Raw genomic sequence first — 21,341 nt, 5'->3', positions numbered from 1 at the left:
TACAGGCCATTTGCTCTACGCTTCATACTCCTCATGTTGTGAACTGACCCAGTAAAAGGGAGAATAAGGGAGAGAGCTTAACTGCATCTCTGAAATGAATGTTTCATTTCTGACAAAAACTCACCGGACAGAATTTCTGAGGAAGCGAACGGCTCCACCGTCATAGTCACATGATCCAATATGGGAAATCTCTTTTCCGAGGTCGTGTTGGATCCAGTAGAGCCTTGTGTCAATCAAATCTAGGGAGATGGCCTTTATTTTTTCTGTGGTTTTTAAAATATTTATCATATCATTTCCACTGAGGGGCACTCGGTGAATGCTGGAAACTGTACCATCTGAAGACACAAATAACAGCCTGCAGGCAAGACAGGCATGCTTAAAAAAAAAAAACAAAACCAAACAAAAGTCCCACAACAAACAAATGCTACATTTGCAAAATCACATCACAGCTACACACTCTTTATTTAATTATTTGGTTGCTCTGGTATGCAAAATTTCTCAGTATGGTACTAGAACTACTGGTACTGGTGGAGACACTAGAAACAAGTATTACTAGAGGTAGTAGCAATTTCCCTCAAGTAGGTGAAGCAGGAATCAGCCCAGCTTATCCACCAAGCACTACTGTCTGTCTCTCTGCTTTGTTCAGCCATGAAGTCAGTCTAGGAAACTGGAATAACCTCCAATCTATGAGGAGCTCCTGCAAATTTGAGGAAAGGCAGGTCTGATGTCCAGGCCCTAAATCCTGCTGATACGGCAAGATTCCAAAGAATACTAGCAGTGCTGCTAATCAGAAGGTTGGTTTATGTACAAATGTGTCAGGAAAGGACACATGAACCTTAATATTAAAATAACTGTACACACTGCTGAGCAGCTTTAATGCAAATCAAAAGTGGCAACAAAGGCATGCTCTTGCTAAACAAAACAGAAGCATTTCAAATTCTGCTCAAGCGTATTTTTCTCTTTTTCTTTCTTTTTTTTTTTTTTTTTTTAATGCAAGAGGCTTTTTTTTGTGTAATTGTGAAATTAGCATGGAGAGACCACTGTGATGATTCATACTTGTAACCCTTGAGAAGCCAGGCCTCACATGTGAGGATGGTTCTCAATGTAAGTTACTTGAAGTTGAAAGGAACATCTCTATGAAGGCCAGACTACTGGTGATGCTAAGCAGCAACAGTGGATTCAGAGCCATTATTCAGAGACACTGATAAAGGAACAAGTGAAACAGCAGCAAACTGTTTCAGAACAAAAAAGTTTAGACTATTTTTCCAGAAAACATGCCAATTTATGTTCTAAGTGTGCTGGGTCTGGAGCACAAGTGACTCCCAGCATTTGCAGGCATCATTCCCTTTGCTTCTCCAATACTACACAGAAACTTTGCTGAATGAGGGTAGGTTTAGAATGGATATTAGGAAGAAATTATTAACTGTGAGGGTGCTGAGGTGCTAGAATAGATTTCCCAGAGATGATGTAGATGCCCCATCTCTGGAATTGCTCAAGACAGGTCAGATAAGACTTTTGCAGCCTAGTCTAGTGGAAGGTGTCCCTGCCTATGGTGGGTGGGTTGGAACTAGATGACCTTTACAGTCTTTTCCAACCCATTTCTGTGATTCCCTGAGACCATAATCATAGCACTTTACATCTTTGGAGTCCATTTCAAGGATATTACTAACCCCTTTAAAATTACCTTTGTTCAGCATCAATGGTAATCTTTGTGGGACGACCAACAGCTCTTAGAAGAACTCGGCGTTTCTTCCCATTCATGTCTGTTGCTTCTATGGTGCCTTTCTCTCTGTTGGCCCAGAGAATGTCTTGATTTATCCAGTCAATAGCAAATCCTGAAATGCCTTTGTCTATGTAACATAGTCTCTGTAGACAAGAAAAAAAAAGAGTTGACAAGAGGAATCCTAATGACAACTCTAAATTTGGTTTTTGTTCCAGGAAATAGAATATCCAACTGAAACCTTCCAGTTAATTCCTTTGTCTGCTTCATTTTTTTCAGACCTGTAGCTATTTCTTCTTCTTTCATCACTTGCATTTGGTCTTTGCACTTAACACATACACCCTCTGAACAGAGTGACTCCCTGCAAAAGGAGAAACCTGCACAAGAAATACACTTGATTGTATTTTAAATACAAAACATTTAGCTACAGCTTTTCACATTTGGCACACTCTGAAACAGCCAGGCCTGTACTGTTACAGATGGAAGTCTCCTAACACACTGCTGCTGGACCAACCCTGATCCTTTAAAGTCAGTTAAAATACATGAGTGAAAACTCCACATAGGTAAATGATACTGGCAAACTCTCTCAAACAAAAGAACTCTCACATCAATAAAGTTCAGCCACAACAGCCTGTCTGCCTTTCTTAATCAGCCAGATGCAATGAACTGCACAGTTTTTTTTCCTGAACAAGGAATAAAGTGCTAAAAGCTTTTATGCAACCATAGAAACCAATAAAAGGTTTGAGAAAAAATGAGTAGGAATTCAAGCACATTCTTCTCATAGCATTTGTGTGAGCTTGCATTACAATAATCTTGAAGACAAAGTTGTAATGCTAAAGAATAATCTATAACTGATAGAAACATTAATGTCTACAAAGCCTTAGTTTGTCTGAATTTCCTCTCCTTCATTTTTAACTCAACTTCACCTGATTCACAGGAAATACTGTATGTACTGAATGTGAATGCCAGTAAAACAACCTGGGCTCAGGATCAGAACTATTGCAACAGCAAAAGTAAAGTGGTAATCAATGAACAGTGAAGGCAGAACTGCACCCAAGGAGCAGATGGTTTCCATAGAGGGGTTTACACACATTAACTAGGAGAATTCCAAAGAACTGATTAGTTTACCTCTCGTTTTGTGCCATTTAGGTGAATTCTTTGAAGCAGTCGCCTTTCAGAGTCTACCCAATACACTTTCTCTTCTATATAATGAAAATCCATAAGTGTTGATGGACCAGTATCAGCAACCAGTCTTTCATGATTTGTCCCTTCAGTGTCAATTCTAAAGATGGCATTTCCATGGGTAAAAAGCAGAAATGGTGCTGGGTCTGGAGAAAACAAAATGAGACCAATGAATTGATAATAATTCGATTTTTGCTGCATTAAATTCTCATCAGTAGCATATTAGTCAAAGAGAAAGTTCAAGACTTATCTGTCTCATTTCTTATTAACAACTTTCTAGGTGTATCACAAAGAAACAGTAATGTATAAATGTAATTGTCCTTACACATTTAATGCTGAAATTATGGCAAAAATCTAAGTTGGGAAACAGAAACTACAGTGGTTGTTACCACTTATCCCAAATTCTACAGACCAGTCAGAGGTCAGAACAACTGCTGAATGCTTGCCAACTGAGGTTGAAAGAAGTTTGCTGTGGATGTCCCATGTACTTGGAACCGTTGTGCTATGGCAAGAATTTATCACAGAGAGGTAGCCTGGAGTCTCCCTTTAATTATCCAAAAAGGGAAATTGAAGATCCTAAGACATAGCAAAGGAAGAAACCGGAGACAGGAGATTTATTGTGCTGCAGAAGGCTGAAGGAAAATATCTGTGTTTAAAACTCTGACAAGCTCAAAAGCAACAACTTTGTGCAGACAAAAACTCTATCTGTAGTGAGCAAATGGTTAGGATGCAACATTAACTTAACATAAAATATGTTAAAATGTAAGGAGCTCCAATTATGCCCCACAGTCAGGAAAACCAATTAAGGATGAAAGTGATGAGCAGCTAGGATGGTCCCAATAGCCTTGACACAACCTTAAAACAAGGTGAAAAGTATCGAAGTACAATAAGTATGGCATCATGATTGGGGCTGATCCAGTTTTATTAAATCCTCTATGTTATTTTTAGGGTATTACTGGAGAGCACAATTAAGATTGCTCAAGAAACCTTAACTACATTTCCAGACCACAAGGGTTTTCATTTAGGCTGTCTGTCAAGGGCATATAGGAAAGCAGTTCTTATGTAACCAACACATTTTAACTTCCATTTTGAAAATAAACATGGGTTTGTTGTTTTCTTTTTGGTTTGTTTATATAAATAAATAAATAAATAAATAAATATACACATATTTGTGGACATCGAGACAATTCTTTAATTTACTACTAAAAAAACCATACAAAACATAAATTCCATTGCGTTAGCAATATTGCAATTTTATAACATGGTTGCCTAAAACAGATCCTGGCATACAAGTAGTTCTCAAACCACCTGACTTTGAAATACAATTATTGGTAGATCAACAGAAGGACAGCCTTCAAGCCTGTGTAATCAATTGCTGAATTATTCCACAAGGAAGATGTAACTCTCATTTATTGGGAATGGATGCATTCCAGTTTTCTTACACATATACATTTGAAAATTAAACTGGTTTTATTGACAAGGTTCCCATCTTTTTTTAACTAAATATCTTTACTCTCCATATGAAACCTGAGGCTTTAAACTCAACAAAAAGCACTTCCACAAAATTTAGGCAGATGCTTCACCTTCATAGTTGCAAGGTTCTTTTCTCCTTGTAAAGCAGAGGAAGGAGACAAATTTTGGTTTCTTCAAGTGAAGAAAGTTCTGATGAGCACCCAAGATGTAATTTTATCTTGTTCACAGGGAAGATGGCCAGGACACTGTTTCTCTATTAGCAGAATGTTTTGTATCTCAAATTTTGAAGCTATCACCTAATTATAGCAGCTCTTACAGGATTTTAATTACTCCCTTTTCTGCTGCTACTTGATCTGAGCAGCCACATGTTTGAACAATGAAGACTTGCTTCATTTAAAAGGTAAATGAAAGCTGAAGAATAGCCAGGCTGGTTTATCTAAGGGATTTGACAGCTATTGTCTGCATTTTTGCCAATTAGTCGACCAAGAATATTTATACACTTTGGTTTTGTTCTTTCCACTCCCCATGTTCCCTGCCAGGTGCCTGTGAATGAGGTCTCTAAATGGAACAAGAACTGAACAAATCTAACTTTTACTTCAGAGGCACCAGTCAGATTTAGGACTCAGTTTTATCAGGGGTTTAATTATCAGGTAAACCATATCTGCACCAAAGATCTTTCTGTCTTTAAAACATGAGGGTATTTCAGCTGGTGTATTCCCCACATAAGGGTTTATACCTGACTGAAGGGTTCCTTATCCATCACAGTAGCTTCATAGTCACTCTCTTCTGTTACTATAAATGTTAGTAAAAACATGTTAAAAAGTTGAAGTACTCCAATTTGAAGGAAAGATTGTTCTTTGAAAGATAGGCATGCACAAATATCACTGGGAAGCAACACATTTGTTTTCACTTCACTTCAGAAGTGGTGAGCTTGCAAAGGAGCTAGGGAAGTTTAGGCAGGACCACAGAAAATTCAGTGTGGGTCTTTGTGAGTTACACATTGCTGATAATTCTGATGATTCTACAGCCTGGACTAAAATAATTGTGTTGGTGAGAGTTTGGGTGCTCTACAGAACACTTCTGGTTGTGTTCATGGTCCCAAAATCTACACACACGGGGACTCAAGTACAGCTCCCACTTCTTGGGTCAGACACGTGCCTTGCCACATCCCATCTCTGCATTAGCAAGATAGTCACAGGTAAATACTAGACAAAAAGTAGAAAACTTGAGGTCCTGGATCAGAAGGGAGCTATGGTGTATCCCAGATAGGAGCCAAAGCCAGGAATTCAGGAAATCAAAGTGCAGAGGTAAGAGATGAACTTCAGAGCTTTCCCACCTCATACTCTAGAAGCAGTACAGGGTTAAGTCAATCAGTAAAATCCAACTCATTTTTTTTTCCCCTGGGTAGCATCAGTTGAGGACAAAACGAGGGTTAATCAAAGACTGTAACTGCAAATATTTTCCTCTTAGAAGAGCTAAAAATTTCTAAATTTAAATGCATCTCCCACATTTAAAAATCCATTTATACACTCAGGTCAGAGGAACAGAGAGAAATAACCCACAGTAGCATGGATGAAGTCAAGAATAAGGGCTTCCTGCTTCTAATTTTACAGCACTGCCCCTAGAACCTAAACATACTGGAAAGACACCAAGGCAAACAGACTGGAAGCAGAATTGTGTGTACTGCCATGTCCTCTTGGAAGTAAGGATGGGATAAGAGAGTTTACAGTTTTAAACTGGCAGAGAAGGCAAACATGAAGTAATTGTTTAGTTGTTGGTTCTCATATGTTCATTCATCTTTCAACCACCATAGTTTACATTCTTCACCATCATTCTTCTATGGCATCCACTTTTGGCCTTGCCACTTACCCACACAGTAGCAGAGGCAGTTTGTCTGTCAGCAAACCAGAGAACCCCAGTCACGGGCCAGCAGGGACAGTTCATTTTGAAAAGGAGTGCTAACTGAATCTCTAAAGCCCTTTTTCAGTTATCAAAAAAAGGAAATGTCCTTACCGTTCACATAGCAAGAATGCTTGTCAATACCCAAGGAGTAGCCAGGCAAACAGGAGCAGATGTATGACCCTGGAATATTGATACAGGTTTGGCCACAGGTCCCCAAACCACCTTCAAGGCACTCATCAATATCTGAAATAGGTATTTGAAAAAGATCAGGAAAATTCAGCTAGCAAAGTCAGCAAAGAACAAGGAGAAAGAGTATCTTTGACAAACTTTCCTAATAATAAATTGTCACAAAATTCAATATCCCATCATTAAAGAATGAAATTATGATGGCTGTATTGCTTCATACATTGGTTTCAGAATTATGGGGGGTGTGGTTAATTTATCATTGTCACACAAATTCACAGTGATTTTAGAGGGTGTTGGGTTTTTTGACATTCAAGTGAAATTACCCTTCCCCCAGTGTCTGGGCACCGGTCTCTAATTGCTCAAACACAGGGAACAGGCTTGTCTTGATTTGTGCTATAATTTGCTATGCAAATGCTGCTTGCAGCTGCTTCCTTCTATCTTTATCCCTTTTTCAACAGTAATTATTTTGCCAGCAAATTAACAGAATTTGCAAAACAGCAAGGCAGAAAACAGACTGTCACCACATTGAGTTCAACATTGAGCTCACTTTTGTTTGAGTCAAATCTCAAACAGATATACAAAACACTAAAATACCCTCTGTATTCTGACAGAAACAAGCCCAAACCAAGGCACTGAGCAAATTAATTATAAACTAGTCTTTTAACTGGTAGGTTAGGCTAGAACTTTTAGGAATTGAAAGACATTTGATGTATTTATGGAGTTTTATCATGGCTTGAGGAAATGATTATTAAGTCCTAAACAAAGGAATCTATTAAAAAAAAAAAAAAAGTTTACCACTGAGGAGAATAGTTTATACCAAGGGGAAAAGAAATTCGCAGTACCATGGATAGTTGTCCCACAGAATTGAGATAAATTTTAGTTCCTGCTGAAAACAAACACTGATAGTTACTTCCCAAGATACTTAATGTCTGACAGTACCATATGCTGGTATATTCCTTGTATACTTTCCTTTTTCAGCTACTGTGTGATGGTTGCTCTAAGGAGCAGCTTTTTTCTTGCCCAAGTTCTAGCTGATTTCAGTGGCTTTTGTTCTGTATTTTGTCATGTGACTCAACACATGCCGGAATAAAGTACTCAACACATTTTGTTTTAAAGAGATATATTTGACTAAGTCACTAAAGGACGTGGGTTCACAAACAAAACTAGGTCTGTGTGTGTTATGTGAGAATTCCCTCAGTTTAAAGAAGGGCACCTTGACTACAAGGAACAGCAATTTAACCAACTCACAAAAGACTTTGAAAGAAACTTTCTCAGCAACTTAGGGAGACCTACACAACCAGATCTCTGACACCCTGTGGTTCTGCAAGCCAGGCTCCTTTAAGAGCTCTAAGAAACTGTGTGTAGCAAAAAGTGTTCAGAGGGGTTTCCACTGTGCCCAAGTATCAAAGGTGTTCAAAAAGAATGTCAGTGCTCTTCAGACACCTGTCTGTACCGACTAGAGAAAGCTTCCGTATTGTTTACAGCGTTTTCCCACAAGTTTGTGTTCCAAACAGCAGATTAAACAATTTGACAACCTATGAAATGCAATCAGAATGCAATTGATTTCTGTTTAACAGTTTACAAGGGTAAGGCAGAAGCATTTTCAGCAATGTAATTCCATAAAGTTCTCTAATTCTAACCCACAATTTTCTTCAAACAAACAGCTTTCAGGAGCATATTTTCCCACATGTACTAGGATTGTACATTCCATTCTCCACAGCATTAAAAGAGAAACTCTTCCAAATCCCCTCTAGGAAAGTTTGATGGGCTTAGAAGTGTGTTAATGGGCTACAGACACCATGGGCTCCAGCTCACCACTTAAACTAGATACTCCTGGCAAAGACTGCCTGGATGTCACTGAAGCTAAAGAGCTCTTTGATAGCCCAAAAGGGAGGGCTGTGGTGACCTCAGCTCCTTGTCCAGCAGCTGCCAGTGTTAGACATGAACACTGTTTACCTCTCTCCCTGATGCACTGGTTTTAAATCAGGTAACTTACTGACTCAGCTGGACACTTGACCTGATCCAGCCACCAGCACCACAGCAGGTGTGAGAATGGGTTGATAATGCAGTTTATGTTTGTCAATATACTTTTATATAAGTAAATAGTTTATAATAGGTTGTATTAATAGCTTGCTAAATGAACCTGAAGTTATTTCTCTGTAGAAATCACAAGTATGGGTGAAAAAGGAAACTGCATAGATATAGGATTGCTGAAGAGGGAGGTTGCTTGATTAAGCAGTGTGAAGAACCGCTGAGCTGTTATTCAATCACAACAAAGAACACATTAACTAAGAGTTAAAAAACTAGGCCTGGCCTGTAGATTGGATCTGAAAGACTGCTTTCTTTGAGAAGGATTTGTGTTCATACTGGACAGAAAGCTGACCTCTTAGCATGCTACTGGGCAAGAAAATTCAAGTAACAACACAAATAAACACAGGCGAAATTAATGACTGTGGGGGGAAAAAAATTACTCCTCTATATGGCAGTGGTCAGACTATATTTGCATGCTGTTTGTCTTTCTCAGATAAAGGTTGTCAAAGGATCATGAAAAATTATAAAGTGTATACAGCAATGATAGAAAGCCTGATCTGAAGGTAAAGAAAAATGCCTTTCTATGAGAAAATTCGAGAGCTCAGAACACTTAGATTATCAGAAAGAAGCTTGGAAGAAGGATTAAGCACCACAAATTAATACCTTCACAAAGAAAAAGTAGCAGATTTTCTAAAAAACACTATAATCTTTTTTCAGGAACAATTTAACAAGCACTGATAGCTGAGAACTAAAGCCAGGAAATTCAAATGCAGACATTAAATTCCCCTTTTAGAAGGGAGGGTGAATCACTAAGGGAACTAGCTACCAAGGAAAACCCTGAAGGCAGAGAATATTCTAAAGTCAAAGTCAGGCTGGGAAGACATTCTTTACCAAACACAGGTTACTGAGCAACAGACCAAGGTAAAAGGACAATGACCTTTTATTTCCAGGGGGGATTTTCTAGCTTTGTATAAGTGTACAAAACTGACTCTCCAAGAACAAGAGCATTGATTGATCAGGCTACAGGAATTTACACTCCTTCCCCAGTAACTGGACTAGAAGAGATTTCAGGGTTATCAGCATGTCCATTTCCATCACCACCAAAATTCACTTAGTAAAGCAAATCACACACATACTGAAAAGCAAGCCATGGCTCCAGCTAAAGAATGGCTCTGGTGGAAGGAGAACAGCCCAATAAAGGAGCAGGGCCACAGTGGCCACAGGCAGCTCAGACACTGGACTGTGCCCTTCCAGCAGTAAGCAGCAAGAGCCAAGAGACACAGTGTTATTGTGAAACAGGCCACAGCATTGTGAATGTTTGGATTTTATGGCTTTAACAATGGAAGAGGATCCTATGCTCAACACCCTCCCTTCCTTGTTTAAAGTAAAAAATTAAAAAAAAAATAAAAAATCCAATCAATATACCCAAACCAACCAATCAAACCACCAACCCTGAAACAAAACAAACAAGAAAAGACTGGTTTTAAAAGTTTAGGAGAACTCAATCACAAAACCATCCATCAGGTGTAACTAGCAGTGCCTTCATCTGCACTTTTAGTGCCAAAGGAAAGCATGGAGTTGCATCCTGTTGAAGCTGTTTTACGTGTCCTGGCAACCACATCCCCCAGTGGGAACTTTACCCTGTGAAAGAAATCGGCTTAGCGAGCACAAAAGCTGTCTGCAGTGCCCTGACAGCCAGCCCTGAAAGGAAGAATGAGGTTCTGCTTAGTTCTCAAAGACTTCTTTATGCAAAAAATGCCTTGAGAATCAGCAAAAAACGATGAATCATGTCATCACGATGTTGGCAGCTCTCAAAGACTTTGCATACAAATATACTACTTTATTGAGAGTCCTGAGAAAGGCTCTGGTTGCAGAAGGTTGAAGCATTAGTATGCCTGGCAGGGACACAGAGAAACCACAGTGAGCCAGAACTTGAATTTCATTATGGCCCCCAATGCATACATTATATACATAAAGTATACGTGCAGATACATACACTCAAATAACCCCATGCAAATCTAGTTCCTGTTGAGTTGGACTCATGATTAACTCAAACCACTGTATCCAGCCATCACCATAACCTTTTCAACAAGGCTGAATGTGGAATTTCATCTGGGTGACAAAGAGAGCAGCCCATTGCTTTTATCTATTTTGTTTAAAGCATCCAGCTCAGAGGACAGAAGATAGCTAGAAATGGAAAAAGACACTCCAACTATCAGCAGGTCACCATGAAGCAGATGATGCACAGTTCAGTACCCTTTATCTCCAATTTTAAATGAGGCTTAAAATTCAACCTGATCACTCACAATTTTTGAGAGGATAGAAGTTGTGAAATGCTCGTGTACGATGGTAAGAAATACAATATGAATACAATGAGGGGGTTACAACTCCTGGTGTCTTCCAGCCCAGAGATGATCATGTCACAGATATGACAGAAAGTGAGAACATATGATTTATCAAGTATAAAATAGAATCAAACTTAGAATTTAATTACAATTTAGAAAATATCTAAATTGTATCATCATTTTGTAGACATCTTGTGGAGAAAGGATAAAAAAGATCCCCAGGAACTACAATATCTTTTTCTTTTATCTTTCTGAACTGCAATCCCAAGTGTTTGCTCACTAGAATGGAAAAAAAAAATCTGCCTATGAAATAAATTCTATGTGAAATAAATTCTATGTGTAAATTAGTAGATACAAAATAGACCTCTACTTCCTGGATCATGCAGCTTCCAACTTATTATTACTGGCTTGCCTTTCAAAGACAGAGGCCATGAGGCATCATCATCAAGTACTGTCATCCAGCTCCCTTTAAAATCAGATTTCAAATTAGGTACTAAAAAGTAGTCAGTTTTATTTTAAAACAGAATTCAAAATTAGTAACTGCTGTTTTACACTGGGTAAAACAATGAGTTTTTCAATAGTAGTCACTGGCTCAGGAGTCTGCCCCTTAGCCTCCTTCAGTATTAGGCATCATGTGATGGGTGATGCCATTTCTGTCTTTCCTTGTAACATATTTGCCTCTTTCCTATTTTGATCCAAGTTTTTACAGCTGAAGATAATATTTCTCCGCATTCAGCAGAATCCAGTTGAATGTGAATGTTCTTGTGAAGTGGTCTGTGGTTCAGACCTATGTTCAAGAACTCCTGACTACTATTTCAGTAAAAATACTTTCAGGCTCCTTTCCCCAAATCAGTAGAATAAGAATTGAGCTAGCTGTAAGACAGCTACTGAAAATAAGGAAAAAACACACCTCAACTGCAGCTCTTCTGAAATACAGAGGGAAGCAGAGACATCTTATCAGGTTTATCCCTGTCATGACAGGGGTAGTGAACAGTTGCCCATTTCATTGACTCTTACTGTTCCTTATAAGATGCTTGCTAAGAAAGGAAGGAGAGTTAAAAAGGTTTTGGCATTTCATATTTCTCAGAATACAGACAAGAAGTTTTAATAGCATGTCTTCAGAAGGCTGTATGGAATAAAGTGAAGACAGGATTTAGATAATTAAGGGGAATTTAAAGGTGTAAAACAAAGAGTAATAACTTAATGTCCTTCATCTCTGTGGTAGGAGAGAGGTGAACAGGAGGAAAGTATAAAGCTTGACACACAGAAGGAAGCATCTGACCAAAGGAGCTGACCTAGATAGCTGCAGTTGTCACCTTCAGTTGCAGTCTGTAGCTCTGTAGGAATGCGCAGCATGTTAGCCCTGCAGAATTAACAAGGGCTGAGCAGTTAATGTCAGAATTCGGTAGAGATGTGCTGAGTTTAAGAACCTATGATTAGGCAAAACTTCAATAATATGGGTTTTACTTTGCCTTCTTGCAAGGCTTTTTTACAGTACTGCTGGGTATCTTAAAAATTATTATCTTTCTTCATTTTTCAGACTTACACAGTATTTAAAGTCAGCCCTGAAACCAAAGTACACCTCCAGTCTTGCAGTATCCAGAAGATAATACATTTATCTAGGGTAGCCCAAGACTAAGAAGAATAAATAGCCATTCTAAAATTGATAATGTAAGAGGCTGGTCTAGGGCCTTTTTTAGACAAACATGAGGAAAAATTTTTCAGTTTTGAGTAGGGAAAGCTATGCACCATGAAAGAATAAATAATACTGATGTTAACGCGGTGCATCAGTGCAACTGATTCCATCAGGCACAGGCCCATCCTCTGGTGTACCACATTTGCCTACATTGTCAAATATGTTACAAATCAAAGCTCTCCTGGGACCAGCTATGCACGTATGCTACAAATAATAGCTTCTTTGTAGGCTAGACTATTTTTCTTCAGAGGTAGAAGCTTCTATGTTTCCATTGGGGTCCATGAAAGATGAGTTATTAAATGTGACTGATCCACAATCTTCATAGCATCTTAAAATAAGCTATTAATGCAAGATAGCATGTCAAAAATTGCAGAAGTGCTTCCAATTCTACCATAACTTGTCAATATATTGACACATTCATTCATCAGTATAGTTTTGCTCTGTCCTTGTGATCTCTTGTCCCATACTTTCTTTCCTATAAGCCTAGCTGTTTTGGGACTAACAGCCCCCCAGAAAGGCCCCTTCTGTCTTGTCATACCAAGTCAGGATTCAAACAATCTCTCTTAAAATAACTGTATAAAATTATGTGAGACATTTAGGGTTAGATTTCATTATACTTCCAGAGGATGAGGAGGTCTTTGATCTTTGAATATCCATAGAAGTAAAAGGAGCTAATTAAGGAGTGTGCTATTTAGCCATGTAGGAAGAAGACAACCTAGACCTTAGTCTGAAGCCACAGTGTGGAAAACAGATCTAGAAAAGCCTACACACATTCTGGCAAGTATCACTTGTAACAGTTCACTGACAAAGAGCAGACACCTTCTCAATTCAGGGGAGTCCTTATGGCTGGCAGGTTGCCACCACAGCCTCAGATTGCAATTGCTATTGCTGTATCTATTACAGCTCGCCAAGAATGGTCGCCAAGCCACGATTCAGCTTGCTGTCATTGTTCACAGTTCAGTGGTATGAATCACATCTCCCACTCACCACTTTCATCTCCAGTACTACCTTCAAAGCCTGCCTCCAGCTTCCTGCCACTTGTTTCCACTGGACCCTCTGTCTCACATAATTACTGAACTAGAATATCACACATCCGGTCTTCTGGTCAGAACATCGGTTGTGTATCCAGTACATGGAGGAAAGAGAAAGGGAAATCCCTTACACTGAAACATCCTTCAGGCTTACATTTCATGTCAAAATTTCACCTCTGCTTAATCCCCTGCAATCCAGGGGTCTGCAGTTGAAAAATAACCGTAATGCATCTCATTTTTCATTTATTCTATGTCATGTGGAATTGCTCAGAGTATGTCACAGTAACGTCAGCCCTTATGCAGATTTCTTCTGCTGCTGTTTCATGGAGAGTTTGCTGAGCTACTGGCCAATCTGTTTCAGTGCTTTATCTAGAGTCCTCCATTCATACAGCAGCTAATTTTCAACAGGAAAGACTTAATGTAGGGCAGGTTATATCTTCATTAATGGAAGAGAAATAAGCATCATTATGCAAGATATCTCCACTGGAAATAAAAGAAAAAAGCCTTTGCAGTCTTTTGCATGTTAACATTTAGAGTGGGTTATTTGACTCATTAAACAACAGCCAAGCAATTCCCTTCATCTCAGTAAGATTCTCCCATTATACATAAGCTCTTAATTGGGAAACCCAGTAATGCAGAAGCCATAACTAATGGTCATCCTAATCAGCTCTTGGAAGCTAAGTACATGCTAGCAAATGGAATGGATCTATAGGAAAGGCTGTGTAAAGAGCAACGGTTGCTAAGGATACGGCACATCCACTGCGTGTATTTCAGCCTCAGCTTACAGAGAACCAGGTCTAGGCTGGTCCCATGGACCAAATGGGCACCAACAGCAGAGAGGAAAGATGATCCCTACAGGAACACCCTCTGGTTTAAGTTTGCCTAAAGGGAGTCCAGTCTGTGCACTTTGAGAGTGCTTTTCAACGTGAAGCAAGCATAGTAAGAGGTGGTAATATGGAGATAATTTTAAGAAGTGTGCTTCTCATTTGAACTCATTTGAAGCATCAGGGAAGGAGTATCCTAGGTATGTTTGGCTCTCAGTAAACCTTCAGTCAGGTTTACAATTTATGCACAAAAAATGCCCAGTTCCTCCCCCCTCAATATGACAGCACTTAACATGCAGGCTTCCATTTTCTGCTTTCGAGATGGTATTTCTTGGCAGCAAGCACAGAGCAAGCACCTGTTATTACATCACTAGAATCGTGACAAGAACTGAGTCAGAGCCTCTGAAGCTCAAGGAATCCAAGGCAAAAGCATTAACTCCAAGTATGAGGAGCTGCTTGAATACTTTCAGAGCATTTTCTCATCTCCTAACTACAAAGCTCACAACTTCATTGGCTCTGGATTTCTTGAAAAAATTGGACCTCATGGTAGCAGGGGAGGGAGAAGTGTTCTGTCATCCTTTGTCTTGCACTTTGTGAAGAATTGGAACCTGCAATTTTACATGCTCCAAATCAGTGGAGATGATTGCAGTAATGTCAGTGTTGCACATCTCTCCCAGGCCTCCCTACCACAGTACAAAGCACACCTGCTGTCCCTGTATTGTATGAGATGCATTATTGCTATGAGCACACACATCTATGGGTAATAATAGGCACAGAAAAAACAGCTTTTAAAATTACCTAGCAGATCTAGGTAATATCAGATCATATCAGATCAATATAAGATCTACCTTACACATCTAAATGGATACAAAATCATTAAAACACACTTTATATACGTATACAGAAATAAAAAATGCACCTATACTCAAACTTCACATATATTGAAGCATGAATATGCATGCTCATGTACTATGAAACTATGGAGACACTAAAGCTATGTCAAGGAGTTTTGGTAACTGGAGAACAGTTCATATCACTTAATGAACATAAGAAAACTTATTCTGCTTTTTGATAGTTAAACCAACAGACAAGTGCTGATTTCTTGGAAAAAACCGAAAAATTAAAAAAAATTAAAAAAGGAGTTTGATCATTTTGAAGTGTAAATTGAGAAGTGCAGATATTGAGAAGTTGATTTATCAGTTCTGCCAGCACAACACACAAACAATCCATAAAAAAAACTCTTCAAAAATAATAAAGCTAAATTAAGATAATACATATTCAGTTTTCTTAGTCTGGGAATGTTCAGCAACTTACCTATACAAGCAGAGTTTTCAGGCTTTAATCTGTATCCATTAGGACAGTTCCAGTGCTGCAGAGCTGAGAGGCTGACAAAACCAATTTTAAAAGCCACTGGCAAAAAAGCAACAAGGAAGAGAAACATAATCTTGAGGGGGTTTTTGAGCTGTCACCAGAGAAAAACTAGCTTGTATTCAGTCATATCCAGGACAAGATGAGCATGTGTAATCCCAAAAGTTTTCTGCAATCTGCCACTTTAGACTCAGACATCTTATCACAATTTCAAGTTTTATCTTTGCCTTGCTTTTCTTGTCACTTTAGACCTTACTGTGTCTGACTACAACCTTGAAGAAATTCCTGGGAGATTTCTTCCCTACACACATCAGGGCTTTTTTTCTCTCTCTCGTTTCTTTTTTTTTTTCTCTCTTGGAAGCCAAGTATGAAATGCCTGACACTCTTGCCACAAATTTAACACAGCTTTAAAGCCATGCTTGCAAGGATCACTTCAAATTTCCTCGTGACAAAGCTGCCGTTTAAATCTTAAAAGCAGAGAATTCGGAAAAATCTTCAGCACAGCTCTCAGTGGAGTGCAGGGAGCAAAATCTCCAGGTACCGTCCTTCTCCGACACACAGTTGTTTTTTACATTCAGACTTGGATGGACTCCTCTTTTCTTTTTAAAGCTCTGCTTGCCCCACCTCTTCTCTTTTTAGTACCACTTGAGTGAACCCTGTGTTTGCAAATAGTAATGTGGTCAGTTCCTTACTACAGGGAACTGAGCCAGCATGCAGATATCCAGCCACCCATAATAAATACAGTCTCTTTAGAAAAGCAACGCCTCCTGAGTGAGAAGTACCTGCAGATTGCCAGCTAAGTTTTTTTCCACAGAGATGGTAGGCAAATTTATTCAATTCCTGTTCAATCATGATTAGTTGCATTCCTCTTAATATCACAGTGTGTTTTACCACCAGAAACAAATTTTGTCATCAAAACATTTCCTGCAAAAATCAAGGGAAAAAAATCCCTGTGGTCTCTCTGATATTTTTTTACTGGAAATCCAAATCAGCTTAAGGTCAAGTTCAGGGTATATGTCTGTAATTTTGAATTGAAACTACCTCTCTCAGGTCTGAATTTGGCCCCTATGCATTTCCAGAACAATACCTGTTGTCAGAGGCTGGGGTAATGTGTTCTGAGCCTGCATCACCCACAGATGTTGCGGTTATTTATGTGTAGACTGGTGCTGTACAAGGCTGCTGTCGGGATGCAATGCTCTTTTACACCTGTTCCACTGAGGTATATAAACTAGACAAATTCCAGGTGCTCATAATTCTTCAGCACTGAAAAAAATCTCCTTTTTTCCCAGTCCATCAGCCTAGACCAGCAAAGCTCCAGAGCACAAGCACAAGGTCAAGCTTCTGAGATTTACTGAATTTTGAAAGTGCTGAGATTTAAGCATGTGTTTAAACGGTTGGCTGTGCCAGGCTTTGTTGTGCTAACTATTGTAAGGCTATCTGGTTCTGTCACTTCTTTCTTTCCTTTGATTATTTTTAAGATTTTCTCTCTGGAGTGTTGTGCTGGAATGAATACTAACACAACAGCTGGATGCAGCAACATCATCAGAGGTACCTACAACTGTATGAGTTCTGTCTCTCAGAATTCTTCCTCTCCTCTCCTCTCCTCTCCTCTCCTCTCCTCTCCTCTCCTCTCCTCGTATTTGTCTGAACCGATAAGAGTCCAGACTTGTGCTGTCAGAAAATAGGATTATAACCTGATTAAAGATTGGGCCACTCTCCCTTAAAAGTAACTGTTTCTTGATGTTTCTGTCTGTGTGCAGGCAAATTCTGGTCTCTCAATTTTCACTGCTACAGCCACTGCAACTAATTAAATCCAGACTGACAAATGGCAGCCACATTTCCATATACTCTGTTCAGAACTGAGTCTTTATCCCACATGCTAAGCTATAAAATACAATAACAGTAATGTAAATTATGCAGGGCCAGACTCATGCCAAAGAGCATTTGCTTCTCCAAATAGTCCCCGGGAATACAAAAGGGCAAACAATGTGAAAGCACAGTATAATGCCATCCCATCTAGGATTACAGGATCCTGCCCAGGAACTGTGGTATGTTCCACATGAACCTCTTCTACTAATTCTGCAGTCATCAGTTCCTCCTTACACAATTTTCTTCACTGCTGAAGCTGGGAGCAAGCAACCCTAGCAGTTTAAAAGGAATGTGTCACTTCTTTGCGAGCAGCCACCAACAGAGTGTTTGCCAGACCGTGAGGGTGGCCATCCCAGCACATCCCTGACCTCTTCCAGGGCAGACTCAGACAAACTCACAGGAGTTTGGAAGGAGACAAAATGAATAAGCTCTCCCTTTCCTTTTAAATCCCAGAAACAATTTCTGTCTCACATTCTTTTTGTCTCTCATTTACACACGTCTTTTCTGAACATCACCCTCAATCTTCCCCCACTGCTCCATTTCCACATTTGCCTTTACAAAACGCAGTCAAAGGCATATCCCAGAATTTCCTTTTTTTTCCCCTCTAAATTAAATATAAATACAGAACTGTCTGACATGCCCATACCACAACAACCTTTTCTGAAGGAAGAGAACCTTTCACTTTAGCAAGGTAGAGACCAGTTAATAAAGTTGCTAATTTTACCATCCTAGAAGTATAGGAATGGCTTAAAAACAGGAAGAAAAACATCTTAATAGTGGAATTATTTTTTTTAACCCTTAAACTCCAAATTTAACTTGGTCCAGAACTAGCTATCAAGCCCACAGTATGATATGATTTGACCTAGGCCAAAGAAGGTAGCTATCCATTCAAAAGCAGATGGAACCAACCACCTCCCCTTAAAACAAACCAGAAAGTGCTCAATAAAGTATTTAATGCATCTGGCTGTGCCACACCTACAGTTTTAAACCATATTATTTCTCACCCAGTGGTTCATTTTACTGCTCTCAATATTTCCTTTACACCTGAAGTCATTTAGCATTTCAGAAGTTGATCGAATGAGTTTCTAAAAAGCAAACTATTGTGCTCACCTTCAGGTACAGAAATCTACATTAGTCTGGCACTCCTATGATAAATTAGACCAAAATAGCTCAACAGTCTATTTGTGCAGTGAGCCCTAATTTGTAGGGCTCACTGCAGAATCAGTCCCTATGATCTTAAAATCATCCCAGTCCATCAAAGGTGAAGAACTTAGTTGAATTTCACCTGGTGACTCAAGACATTCATGAACTTACAGCAAACAAACATGTTATCCCTTTCTCTTGGAGTTCTCACTATCTTGGTTGGCTTTGGAAGGATTTTTTTTACCAAAGTTGGAAAAGATCAGCTAGCAATTCAAATGCAAGGGGTGCTTCTTGGCTAACAGCTGCTCTAGTTCAAGGACAGTATATTCTGACTGCTCCTAAACTGTGGAGGAAATAGCCCTCCCTCAGCCTCCCAGTGCTTTCATTATCTACATTGTATTAATAAGCACATTGTTTAGATCATATATTGCCTTTTATTCTTGCTCACTACACATTACACTAGCTTGTCAGCTGTTGGACTTCTTTTTCTGACAGACTCTGAAAGGTTCATTCTGGCCCCAGGCATACCCTAAAGTGGTTAAATAATTTTATAGTCAACATCATCCAAATTACCACCAACACAGGTTAATTACTAAATGAGAATTCACTGATGTAGCATAGGAAATGTGTTGCAGCTATCTCTAGCACAAATAGCACAGATCAGCGAGGAACATTCAGATCCCACAAAACAGATTCCAGAACCTCTCCAATGGCTCCAGAAAATCTGCCAGCCCCTGGGACAAGATGCTCACGTATGTGTCCTGTCAGAAAAGGTATTGCCACCAGAGAAGCAGCTGATTGACACGAGCAACTTGTATGATGATACTGGGGATTTCTCACAGTCCTCAGAAAAAAACACCCAACAACTGCCTAAGCCTGCCTTACACCTACTAGCTAAAGCCTGATCTCAGGGTGAGTGTGGGGCTAGCTGACTGATCACTGTATTTTCTCTGACATCAGTGCTTGATTCAGTATTGTTAATGTCATTTCAGCAGGTTCAGCCTGTATCATCTATAATTCTGACAAAAGGGACATTATGCAATACTAAATTGCCTGTCAGAGCAGAGAGAGGCGCAGCAGGAGAGGCTGGCATACTCCAGTGATCTCTAAAAGCAGGAATGCCTGAAATCTCCTCCTGAGGTATGATGGCCATTCTGGCTTTGTCCTCAAGCATGTCACTCATCACTTCAACAGTCTGGAGACAATATTTGGCTGATGTTTTAATTTAATTTACTAATACAATTAATTAAAGATTGGGACTTTAAATCATGAAAGTTTTTTGAAAACCACGTGGAATTGTAAGTAATCTCTTTCCAGCTGTCTGTTGCACAGCAGCAGTTATGACAAACATCCACTGGACTTTTTGGAAGTTTGGGTGCCACAGTTTTTCTGCTAGGCTTGCATTTTTTCCTGCTACAAACTGATATTAAGCAAAAGAAGAAGTTTAAATAATCTATGTTCAAAGCATAATGTTAATTATGGCCAATACTATCTTTTTTAAAGCAGTTTTACATTTAACATTTTAACAGGCACCTTTCACCAGCTGCTATACAGTAAATAATTATTTCATCAGCTAGACCACAATGGAATCCACAGAAGGATCCAGAAAGAAAGTTAAATACTCTCTCTCTGCTATCCCACCAGCCAGAACAAGAGTGAAACATTCTGGGGAAGCTACATAGCACATTACTGACTTATGACATTTATCAATGTTAGATGACTACTTTAGGCCTTGATGTTAGCAGACATGAAGGAGTAGTTAAAAAAGCATGTTGAGGAGTCAGTTGGCTCTCTGAGGTGGAAATAAAACTGAAGATAAAGCAAGTAATTTTTTACCATGAATAAGGTCTGTGCAGCTGGCTATGTGAGAACATTTAAGTAAGGATCTTAGTGACAGGTATGGCATTAGTTCAGTATCAGAGTGAAAAAATGTGTCCTCTCTGTGTTTTGCTGTTTCCCTCACAACAAAATGCGTTCTAGTACACATACTAGAACGGCTGCTCTAAGAGATCTCTCAGAACAAAGGCACTGTCTGAAATCTAATTTCACTAATTTTTAGAGGTTCTGAGCACTCACCAATTACACTGATACCAGTAAGAGATGAGGAATTTATCTGTCAGTCCATAGGCTCTTATTTGAAGTCCATCTATCACAGATTTTGCTACTTTTGCTTCTTTTATCCCATAAGTTCTGGCTTGGGGAGGTGAACAGTTAAATTTACTTTTTTAGTCAACTTTTTCCTCCTCATTACAGACCTTTTTAGATGGTTTATTCTTCTTATGACTATAAAGAATAAACAGCAGGGAACATTTTATAGTTTTGTTTCGTAGTTGCCTTGCTGGCTATGTGGAACAGAATCCCTGCACTTACCAATCCAGTTCACTATGTCCAATTAACTCCATCTCACCTGGTGCATCTGTAGCACCAGTTTGGCACATCTACAGAAAACCACATCTCCATAAGCTTACATCTGTCTAGCACATCTCATAGTCAGAATCAAATAAGATGGACAATAAATAGAAGTAGAAACAGGCATTGTTATAGTCAGCTTTCCACAGCAAAAGCACCTGA

At 39.2% G+C, this 21,341-nt stretch overlaps 1 protein-coding gene across 3 annotated transcripts in view; it reads right to left on the bottom strand.

Annotated features, from left to right (window-relative positions):
- The window catches only part of EGF (epidermal growth factor), a 57,789-nt gene extending 41,461 nt beyond the window's left edge, over nt 1-16,328 (bottom strand). For all 3 annotated transcript variants that reach the window (XM_015625870.1, XM_033513833.1, XM_015625872.1), the window contains exons 1-5: nt 15,705-16,328; nt 6,389-6,520; nt 2,849-3,048; nt 1,685-1,866; nt 125-355 (exon numbers count right to left, since the gene is read on the bottom strand). In XM_015625870.1, the coding sequence (XP_015481356.1) occupies nt 125-355; nt 1,685-1,866; nt 2,849-3,048; nt 6,389-6,520; nt 15,705-15,831 (872 nt within the window). In that variant the 5' untranslated portion in view covers nt 15,832-16,328. The remainder of the gene's footprint in view (nt 1-124; nt 356-1,684; nt 1,867-2,848; nt 3,049-6,388; nt 6,521-15,704) is intronic.
- Between the last annotated feature and the right edge of the window lie 5,013 nt (nt 16,329-21,341).

Source organism: Parus major, chromosome 4 (genome assembly GCF_001522545.3).
Source record: "Parus major isolate Abel chromosome 4, Parus_major1.1, whole genome shotgun sequence".
Lineage (NCBI taxonomy): Eukaryota > Metazoa > Chordata > Aves > Passeriformes > Paridae > Parus > Parus major.
The sequence above is the reverse complement of the archived record's forward strand: the minus strand, read 5'-3'. Positions and strand labels throughout refer to the sequence as shown.